This window comes from Anarrhichthys ocellatus, unplaced genomic scaffold (genome assembly GCF_004355925.1).
Source record: "Anarrhichthys ocellatus isolate YVR2014 unplaced genomic scaffold, GSC_Weel_1.0 scaffold78, whole genome shotgun sequence".
Classification (NCBI taxonomy): Eukaryota; Metazoa; Chordata; class Actinopteri; order Perciformes; family Anarhichadidae; genus Anarrhichthys; species Anarrhichthys ocellatus.
In genome coordinates, this window is record NW_022280108.1 from 2,135,651 (window position 1) to 2,146,872 (window position 11,222).

General features: G+C 44.0%; 1 protein-coding gene across 6 annotated transcripts in view; it reads right to left on the reverse strand.

Annotated features, from left to right (window-relative positions):
* clip2 (CAP-GLY domain containing linker protein 2) overlaps positions 1-11,222 on the reverse strand; it is a 34,978-nt gene that overhangs the window by 15,201 nt on the left and 8,555 nt on the right. For 5 of the 6 annotated variants that reach the window (XM_031874077.1, XM_031874078.1, XM_031874080.1 and 2 more), the window contains exons 3-5: positions 6,981-7,489; positions 3,910-4,034; positions 2,851-3,064 (exon numbers count right to left, since the gene is read on the reverse strand). In XM_031874077.1, the coding sequence (XP_031729937.1) occupies positions 2,851-3,064; positions 3,910-4,034; positions 6,981-7,489 (848 nt within the window). Of the gene's footprint in view, positions 1-2,850; positions 3,065-3,909; positions 4,035-6,980; positions 7,490-7,656; positions 9,524-11,222 lie in introns of those variants that run through there. The other variant, XM_031874081.1, reaches the window with a different exon arrangement.

The following is an 11,222-nucleotide window of genomic DNA, read 5'->3' on the forward strand; positions in this document are numbered from 1 at the left end:
AAAGGTATTCTAAAGGGAACAAAGGTACTCTAAAGGGAACAAAGGTACTCTAAAGGGAACAAAGGTATTCTACGGTGGAACCAGCTGGGCGGGTTCTAGATGAAACCCCTAGAATATGAAAAGGTTCTCTGTCAGACCCCCTGAGTGGGTTCTAGATGAAACATTAGAGAGGTTGAGGAAGGGATGAAAATGTAAATAATGAAAAGGAATAAAGTTGAGAGGTTAAAAAAGCTTCACACGTTCCCCTCAGATCACCTCTGATTAAGATCAAAATATGAATTTCTCAGAGAGATCAAAGTAAAATGATTTAATGATCACAGAACAGCTCTTCTGTGATCTCCACACAACACGCTTCTCAGTAATATTTCATGACTATGAGGAAACAATCACGATCGTGGAATAACTATTTTGTTGAACTGACAACGACTGCTTTCACGTAATCACAGATTCATTATTTCATGAGCACGAAAAAGGCAAAGCTAGTTATCTCTAAGAAAACAATACAATGTCGTGAGATACAAGAGATAAATACTTTCTGTATGAGTAGCTGCCCCACGACAAGAGACATATTATGTTTTTACCATCATTGGCTACATGAGGCTTCAAAGAATAACCATCTCTCAGTCTGTGGTCATCCACTCAGGGAATATTTGACAGTTTGGGAAAATATCACCAACATCAGAAGCTCAAGCGTTAAATAAGAGCTGAAGGATGCAACATTCCCTTTGACCACTAGAGGGTGCTCTTTGACAGCATTCCTGTTAGATCAGGTCAACGCAGAGGTTTTTATTGTATAAACAGAATAACACTGATAATGAGACTAATATAAATAACACAGGTTTGTTTCTTCTGCAGCATTTCAAACACTGAAAATTAGAAGAAACAGCAGAAATACTTTCTGTACCTAGAACTTAGGGACAGAACCTAAACTTGGAAATAAGGGTTCCAAAAGCATTCTTCCTGAATGGCTGAGGTTTTATTTCTTGTTGTGAAGAACCCTTTTTGGAAGAAAGTTGTTTTTTAAGGATTGTTGAAAGCATGACACACCCACAAAAACTGTGGTTATAAATGAAACCCATGGAGTATAAAAGGGTTCTCGGTAGAACCCCTGGGTGGGTTCTAGATGAAGCCTTTGAAATATAACAAATATATTAGGGATCTCGGTAGAACCCCCACTGATGGGTTCGAGATGAAACCCTTGGACTATAGTCTGGTTCTCAGTGGAACCCTGGGTGGGTTTGTGTTAGCACCCTGAGAAGGTGGAAAGGTTCTGGATAGAACCTCCAAAGAGGTGTCTGGTTGGACCATAAAGCCAAAGAAGGGTTCTCTGTAGAACCTCTCATAGAGGGTTCTGGGTGGAACTTTCAACAGATGGTTCCCTTTGTGAGAATCCTTTGAAAGTCTTACAGGTGAAACCTTAATAAAATGTTCTACCAGGAACAAAAAGGGCCTTAGAACCCTAAATGGTTCTGCCTAGCACCTTCATTTCTCAGAGTGTCCTTTATCTCCTCGTAACAACATGAACTCTGGTGCACCAAAGATTTACGGAACGACAGTGGGGAAGAATATTTTGTGCAGCTCATCTAGAACCGCTGCCAACAATCAAGCAAAGTAAAGGGTTCCCAGGGTTCTCCATCCGAGATCTGGCTCGGAACCAGCAGCTGAAATCAATGTGAGATGCCCTGATGTCCGATTCATTCCAGTGTGCTGCCAACGACTCCTGAGGCTGATCGTCTTAAAGGCACAGTGTGCTGCCAACGACTCGACTCCTGAGGCTGATCGTCTTAAAGGCACAGTGTGCTGCCAAAGACTCCTGAGGCTGATCGTCTTAAAGGCACAGTGTGCTGCCAACGACTCCTGAGGCTGATCGTCTTAAAAGGCACAGTGTGCTGCCAACGACTCCTGAGGCTGATCGTCTTAAAGGCACAGTGTGCTGCCAACGACTCCTGAGGCTGATCGTCTTAAAGGCACAGTGTGCTGCCAACGACTCCTGAGGCTGATCCTCTTAAAGGCACAGTGTGCTGCCAATGACTCGACTCCTGAGGCTGATCGTCTTAAAGGCACAGTGTGCTGCCAATGACTCGACACCTGAGGCTGATCGTCTTAAAGGCACAGTGTGCTGCCAATGACTCGACTCCTGAGGCTGATCGTCTTAAAGGCACAGTGTGCTGGAGCAAGATGCAAAGTCAGACAATCTGAGCCTCGCACTGCAACAACATGCAAAGTGCTGACTCAGCTCAGCAGATGAGGGAGGACTTCAACACACTGAAGCCTCTCATCACACCAGAGGAGTAATTCAGGAGACAAAACATTTCATCCTTGGTGTTCAGAGGATTTTACATTTTTACTGGTTTACTAATAAAAACAGAAAATCATAATAAATCTAAAGGATTAAAGATTAGAAGCACTAGATTTAGATGTGAAGATGTATTTTCATAATTAATATATATATAAATATATATATATTATAATGTCATTTTAAGCCACTTTTACACTTTTAAAGTCTTGTTGCATTTTATGATATCGCACCTTGTAACTGGTTTTAAAAATAAAGTTTCTTAAAGTAAATATTTGGGGGAATAATAGTTTGCTTATCTCCTTTTTTGCAAAGAGTTAGAGGAGAAGATTGGTACCATTTGTCTGTACAGTAAATATTTGGGCGACTCAGGCGGAGCGGGTCATCTACTAATCACAAGGTTGGTGGTTCGATTCCTCCTCCTGGCCACATGTTGACGTCTCTAAAGCAGCTGTGGCTTTATGTTTGTTTCACTAACATGACAGCGGTATCAAAGCTTCTCATCTAACGCTCTGCAAGAAAGCGAGTGCGTGGACACTGCACCGCCATCTTACCAGTCCAGTCCGGCTCGGCCGCCCGCCCACGGAGGAGGCCACCGAGCTGACGGAGCTGATGGAGGAGCTGCTGGGGCTGTGGACCAGAGAGGAGACCCCCATGGCCATCCGCTTGCTCTTCTTGGCCTTGGCCGGGCTGGTGGAGGGGAAGCCGATGCGGATCACCTTGTGGATCGGAGCAAACAGGCCAAACTTGTGAAGACACTGAAAGTATCTGCAGGGAGAGAGGTGAGTTTTGTTTAGCACAGAGCGGCTCCACCGACACAGAAACACAGTTTATAGGGCGTCCCTTTGGGATTTAGTTTGGGGATTCAAATACGTTCATAAGGTGCTTACACTGAACAGCTTATAAGCATGAACAGAAAGATATACTCCTAGTAATGATTGGAAATGATGATGTTTCAGGAGCATAATAGCCACCAATTAAATAGTAAAATCACCTTTAAAACTCTACCCACAGTAAAGTCTCCTGACTGTCACTGTTGTGACTCTATTGCAGTAAATCCACAAAATCCGCCCACACACCGACAATTAAATGAAACCCTGTGGTGGTTTCTGCTGCAGTCGGAGTCTCCTGGACCACATTTTTGTCATGATGACTCACAAACAGAGTCACAAGGTGAAAACAACACATTTAATGGGATACAAAGTTTCAAACAAGACCAAATCTTTAGTATAAACAAATACTCGTGCTTCTGGATCTGGACTTGACGTGAGAAAAGTGTCTTTTTTTCCATTTGTTCCCCTGTTTTGGCTGACGGCCAAAGTTCAATATGACTTTAAACAGTTTGTTATTTATGGAGAGAGAATAATGTGTGTTGTGCTCTGAATAAATATGATACATGTGATAAATATGAAATATAAAAACACTGAAGCTTGTGGGTCACGAACAAGCAGATGAAAGAACAAACGACTGAACAGATGGAGCCACAGTCTTCCTCTATGTCCCTTTAGGAGGACTTGGTGCGCTTGAAGCACACATAGTGTGTGTGTGTTGTGTGTGTGTGTGTCTGTGTGTGTGTTGTGTTTTGTTGTGTGTGTCTGTGTGTCTGTGTTTACCTTGTACCAGCCACAGCACCATCATTCTTCCCCAGGGGCTCATCCAGCTCGACCCCACACCATTCACCCTTGGCGAAGTCCGTCTCTCCCATGTAGCGAATAACTCCCATCTTAGAGCCTCCCACCTGACAACAGGGGAGGAAAAGAAGGTCCGACTGTTAAAGTGTGTTCACACCAAACGTTTTCGCACGATTACATACGAAGAATGCCGCGAAAACGGCCGCCTGGCGTCTACTGAGAAGTTCGCCTGACGCTGTGTCGCTAAATCCAATAAGTGAATCAGAAAATATTGTTGTCATTTTATATTTGTACAGAGACCAGAATAAATGTATGTGTACAAACCACGGACTCTAAACTATAACCTCGCCGCTGTATTTATGCCAAGATGATGCTATTGTGAGTGTTGATGGAGATGCTACAACGTTAGCATAGCCTAGCACGCATCGAACCAAACAACAAGGACAGACCTGATAAAGCACAAACTCTTATACGTACTCTTATATTGTTTGTTTGTTTATCGTATTCTTTTGTACATTTTAATATTTGTATTATTAGTTATGCACTGGGTTGATTTTCCTGCACTAAAGTTAAATTCCTTGTTTGTTAAAAACTAACTCGGCAATAAACCGTTTTTGATCAAAATGTACAAACGTCAAACATCTGGTCACACTTTCCTTAAAGAAAGAGTTCGAATAACAGAAATAAACACCAAACCAAAGTGTTACACTGAAGTCTTAAAGACAACGTTTAATGCTTCCACGGAGAATGAAAAACAGAGAAAAGTCTGAATGAACTGAAGTAAACGGGGCAAAGTTTAATGACTGAAAAACTACATGAAAACATCTGTTTACAAACTCACACAACTGGTGCAGTACAACCCAAGTCTCATCCATCCAGTCGTATGCTCACTACTCCACACACACATGCACCTTCAGTAAAACATCACTATTATAAACTCCTCTGCATAAAGAGTCTCACACAGAAGGCCAGCTGCTCGGTTGCAAGTGTTAAAAATGTAAATACGGTTTTATATCTTTGGGAAGTATTTCTGGATTCTTTGTTCACCACAAAGGCAAGAGAGACATTTTCCTGAAGAATTCCAGGTAAAACTGAGTGATTAATATACATATTGTACAATATATGTAAAGTATTCCTTTAACATTTGAGAACCCTATTCTTCCAGAAAAAGACCCCCTTAATAAGTAAAGACTGGACTTTAGGAGCCGATGGAACTGAACACAAGCATACAACAGGGCGTGGTGAGTCGCTCCTCGCCCTTCTGTTGTCAGATGAACCACGGAGGCCACAGCGTGAGACATCACAGTGACACGGTCGGCTGTCGGCCTGTCTGTGAGACGTCTCAGTGACTCGGTGTAGAGACAGACAGTCAGCTGGAGCCTCGTCTCGTTACTGCCGGTCCTTCTGTTAAAGCCGTACTCTCAGTCTCACCTTTAGCTGTAAACATCTCTGACTTTAAACTACGCTACGCTCAATACAAACTCCTCAGACGTTAAACCGTCATCTTTGGTGAGTTCCTTGCGACCCTAAATGGAAACTCTGCGTTTAATATTTAATATTCTGATGGCGTTTGCTGGCGGCGAGGCTCCAGGGTTTTGTGGGTCTGTCGGTTTGGTCCGGACTGGAATGATCTCTGTGAAACATCTCACCATGGATGTTCCAAACTAGGTCTTATTCCAAATGTAGCATTTTGATTGAGACACTTGAAATGCCGATATTATTCTGGTTTATGGAGCACTTTCTTTGTATAAAGTGCATTCAGAATATTTGACAGAAACTGGATCCGTCCGTGGCTGTGAGATAGATTACAGGAAGTAGATGGCTTCACTGATCAATGTGTCAGCAGCAGTCTCTCCTCTCTTAAGTGCTGAAAGTAATCCGGAGTGATTTACAATATTGACCAGGAGGAAGGCTTTCGCCTGCTTCCACCGGGTCTGATGTAACCGTCCCCAGACGCGCATCAGCGAATGGAAAGCAATGCGACCCATCGTAGGGGCCAATAATCCCATCGTAGGGGCCAGTAATCCCATCGTAGGGGCCAGTAATCCCATCGTAGGGGCCAGTAATCCCATCGTAGGGGCCAATCAGAGAAAACACACAATGGCCACGGACATGTTGACCATGTTTTGTTGGGCAATGGTGGATTTAAAAAAACGTAAAAGGTACAAAGGATGAATTCTAGCGGAAGCTTCGTGTGGGGATCAACCATGCATCACATTACACAGCTGTGAATAGTCCACTGGGACTCTCATCTAATGACTTTCAGCTTCTATGTACTATGTTAGTCTCAAATATTTACACAACATCAAGTTAACTTCTTCCACTCCACCAGTCTTCACTGTAGACCCGTCTATTTTTAGGGAGGGGGGGGGGGCATGGGAACTTTAAGAGCAGACAGCAGGTCAACAGTAGAGACCACACTGAAGAAGTATACGTCATTTAAAGGCTGAGAACCTGAAGATAATTATAAATAAGATTGAGATGCAGTGTGTGTCTAGTTGTTCTCGGGCTGAGAACATTATGATGGAAGTATACGATGGCCGTTCCCATCCTCACGTATGTCTCATAAGTTGTTGCAGCAATGTTTGGGGTTAATACCATTTGGTACTCATATTTGTTGCTAGATTTAACCACCAAGACCTTGAGGACCACCATTTAAACATTCATGCTGGGATTTATTGTCTAAGACTTTTGAGCTTTGGTTATTTCTGCAGGAATTGCATTTTTTGGGCGATTGGATGGCGAGCAACTGCTCAGAAGATGCCGTCAGTAGAATGGAACGGTTACGTTGAGGACTAACATCCTCACACATACAATCGGATAGTGAAATAGTGTATGTTCAATAATTCAATGAGAAGATCAACACCACTCTCATGTCAGTCTGTTAAGTATAAGGCTACAGCCAGAGGCTGGTTAGCTTAGCTTAGCATAAAGACTGGAAACAGGGGGAAACATTTAAATACATTAAATACAAATTCTGAAGTTTAGTGACCCCTCTCTCTGGAGAGCCCATCACGAGAGGGAACCCTGTCCAACAACACAAAAAGACTCACCAAAACTCGATCTCCAACTCGAAGATCCTTATCGCCTTTCTTCACCGAACCCTTAACCGAACCGTTGTCGGACATGTTGGACCCGGACTCGTAGCCCGTCTTCACCGCGCTGTTGAGCAGGCACTCTCTCAGTGGCACTACCACCCTCTGGCCAGGCGGGACGCCATTGCCGCCCTGCTGAGTCTGATTCTGAGCAGAGTCAGTGGAGTGGCTGTCGCTCCCCTCTCCGACCGGCTGTCGGGTGAGCTTCGAGGGTCGCGTGAAGATGCCCTGGAGGGGCTGGCACTCAAAGTAGTGCACGCCGCCCACTGACCCGTCGTTTTTGCCAACTAGGTCATTCAGTATCACGCCTGCCCACTGTCCCGGGGCAAACTGGGTCTCCCCCAGGTAGGCAATAACTCCAAGCTTGACACCGTTGACCCAGACCTGCTCGCCCACCGTGTAATCCCCCAAAACATCGTCGCCCTCTTCAGAGATTTTAGTTGGGGTGGTGGGCTTGAGCGGAGCGTCTGGAGAAAAAGAAAAACAGTACATGTTATTTTTAATGACGTAGAGCAGGAAAAAGCTCATATAGCAAAAGACAAAAGCAGGTGGCAAGACATATAAACATCACTGGGACTTAAACCACTTCACATTCGGCTCCCTGTTGGAAGGCCAAGTTGTAAACAGTGCGTACATTGTGAGATCATCCTCATTCACAGTCCAGCAGAACTGCCTTCACACTATTCATCCCGTTTGACCGTGTCACGCCGGACGGAAAAAAAGAAAAGAAAAGAAAAACTGCATCCAGCGCAACAGTGCAGTTTCTGCAAGATTAGGCGTTAATCTAATTCCTCCGGGAGAAGTGGGTCAGAGAGACCCACATGCAGCCGTGTGATATCGCCTGTTCGACACACAGATGAGCTGCTTTTTCTTCTTCTCTTTCCACAGCAGCCTGTAAACTGAGCAGGGCATCATTAGCACGCGGTCTAGTGCGCCGCACTGCCAGTAAAAGTCTGTGTTTATCTGTGTGCAGGAACGCTCGGTGCCAGGGCCGTCTCCCCGACACCCTGAGAGAGGGCCCGGGGCTCTGTGGGCCACAATAGCTGAGCTTTATGCCTCAATTGCTCCCATATGTTGCGATGCGAGATGCGTTCGGCTCAAATGCAAACGGGTACAGCTTCAGAAAAGGGTTTTAACTGGAGGAAACAGTTAGAAAGCCTTTAAGAATGCGCTGCTTCACTGTTGATTTTGGGGCCGATATGCTGCAGGTTTTGAGGAGACTTTTGAAGTCCGTTTGTTTCGGTCTGAATCAGGTTGTTCTGTTAAACATCACATTTATCAACTGACCGAAAGATATTGACAATCAGAAAAGTGCTCAGGACCCTCATTGATCAGTAATGTGTCCAAATGGATGTCGCCCAGAGCAAACTGACATATACAGCATCAACATCAGCACATTGACCCACATCTGCAGCTGGAAGCACAGCTGGACTATGAACCTCGTCCAGAGCACCAGAGACGGTTTGGAAGTGTACCTGAGAAACCTTCCTGTTAATGCCAACGAGGTCGTGGTCCAAACGTTTTGGACGAGATTCAGTTTGATTTTTATTCAGAATACCGTTAACACTGACAGACTGGTTGGGTTTTTACAATGCAAGTAACTCAGCAGCCATTCAGCAGCTGAGAAGGTACTCAAATAAAAGACAAGATTTCTGAGTATTTACACTTCTCACTGCCACCGTGGTCAAATAAACTGCATTACATGTATTTATATGAAAGGTCATTTTATCCACCAACGGAATTACAACTATACATCCATTCTCAAAGCGCCCCCCTCCCTTACAATGCTAAAATGCAGAATCTAAAATTGTTATTACATTTATTTTATTCTCATTATCTCTCATATAATAATTTAGATTTGAGGATGGAAGGATCGCAGGAGGAACGCAGCCTCTGATTGGTCGACTAGTCAAGAACGCAGCCTCTGATTGGTCGACAGACTCAACCCAAGGCATTATGGGAATGCTACAGAACAGCTAACAACAACGACTACTGTTGTCAACATGGAACATGGTTTTTGACATGAAGCACAATATACTTAAGAGACAGTTAGTTTATGATTGTCTGAATCCAGTCATCTCGCTAATGTACGAATTCAGTTTTAATACCTCGACTGTTATTCGTAGAATCTCATCGTTAAAATAAAATAAAATGAACTCAACTTCCAACATCAGAATGAAGTGTGTTTATCTGACTGCAGAGCTCCGCACCTTCACACACAGTGAGGGCAGAAGACAAGCACAGCACCAGCCTGTGCAACATGTGATCCAGCAGACCCAGAGCGGCGTTTCAAACCAAACCTCAGCTAACTCATGATTTTGGGTTGCCGAGGCAACAGGAGAGTGAGGGCAAAAGGATCCTCGGCAGACGGGAAGACTGGAAACACAGCCCTCACTTTCACTATTGTGCTCGGCCACCTCCCTCCACCATCTGAATCCCACTATTCATCCGCTCTGCACAATGAAAGCTCCACAGCTTCCTCCCCTCCTCCTCCTCCTCCTCCCTCCAATTATCCTCCCCATCTCACCCTACTTTGGTCTCACACACACACACGCACACACACACACACACACACACACACACACACACGCACACACACACACACCTCTTTCTCTGGCCTCTTTAACTCTGACTATTTATGATCACTTTCCACAAAGGCTATCATCTTGTTCTTTCGGTGTTGAATCGGGCTGATCAAGGCTGACATTGTGTCTCCAGCAGTGGCCGTGGCAGCTGTGTACAGACACTAACAGATGGAGGGGGCTGAGCTTCAAGGTTTCTGGACTTTTGATCCCTTTTGTTGCCTTCAAATGTACTGTGTCTCAAGGTGAAAGCGTTTCAGACATAAAGGAAATCCACAATCAAATGTCATGTTCTGTGTTTAAGAAAACATAAAAATCCACACCTTAAAGATGTTTTCAATGAGCACAAACAGCTTTTTAATTGTGTTATTATCTCTTTAACTTTCTGTGTTTGCAGCATTTTTCTGTATTTCCAGTCTTTGTATTTGGTTAATTTAGCTTCACTCTGCCAAGTTACAGGCTTCACATGGACTCATATGGTTTCATAGTCTACAGGACAGTGATGAAAGAATTTAAGAGATTTTGTCAATGGGGCAACCTCCGATTTAAAGAAGTGTGTTAAAGCTGCATTCTCTCTAATGTCCATCAGGGGGCGACTCCTCTGGTTGTCATCTTTGTTTTAGAGCATCTTTGGTGCTAGCGGAGAGTGCAACGGTCAAGTTTCAAATTTGGGAAGGACTAAATGGTATCTGAACATCTGTATTGATATACTTAAACATTCAGTGAAGAGGTTAGTCACTGTTTACCTTTTTATCTTTGCTTTTAGGGGACACAGTTTTCTAACAGAGTATGACATGGCTGTCTGGAAAAAGGGCAGAAACCAGTGTTTTCAGGTATTTGGTGCTTCAAATATACTTTACCTTTAAAAGCATTACCTAGAAGAACTGTTCAGTAACTATTACGGGACGCACCCAAAGGACTGAAACCATCAGAGGCTCCGAGTGTGGATTTCTAATGAGGTCTCCTTTTAACATCACTGGGTGTGTCAGGTCTTTGTGGGCAAAGCTGCACATAAACGACTGATTTACTGTATGTCAATATTGGATTTACAGGGCTGCGGCATCAATGTGATGAAGTCCATTCATTAGTCAGGACCATGGGCAGTTTTAGCATCTTTCAGGTGTTTTGTTTTTTACTGTCATTGTTCGCTCTCATCTGCGTCGTTTCCAGATGCAGCAGCCAGCTGTTGTCACTGAATAATCCCTCTGTGCTCTACTTGCTCAGCAACAGCAGAAAGATAAAGTTAGCTAACTGTGTCAGCTTAACGGAGCAATTAGCCGCTAAAAAAGCCAGACGTTTATTTGGAACGTCTGGCTTTGATGGTGGAGAACAAAACGGAGATAAAAGGAGAGTTGATGTTGGAGTCACATTCTTTCGGTGGTCAGATGCTAATGTGGCTCTATGTCTGCTGGATGTGTATAGGCAACTCTTTGTTGCTAACACATGACATCTATATGAGGTGTTAGCCGGCGGCAACCTTCGGTTCTGAAAAGTGAAGCTAATGTTGAAGTGTCTTAAAGCTGCATTCTCTCTACTGACCACCAGGGGGCGACTCCTCTGGTTGTATAGACGTCTATGAGAAAATGACTCTACTTCTCTCTTGATTTATTACCTCAGT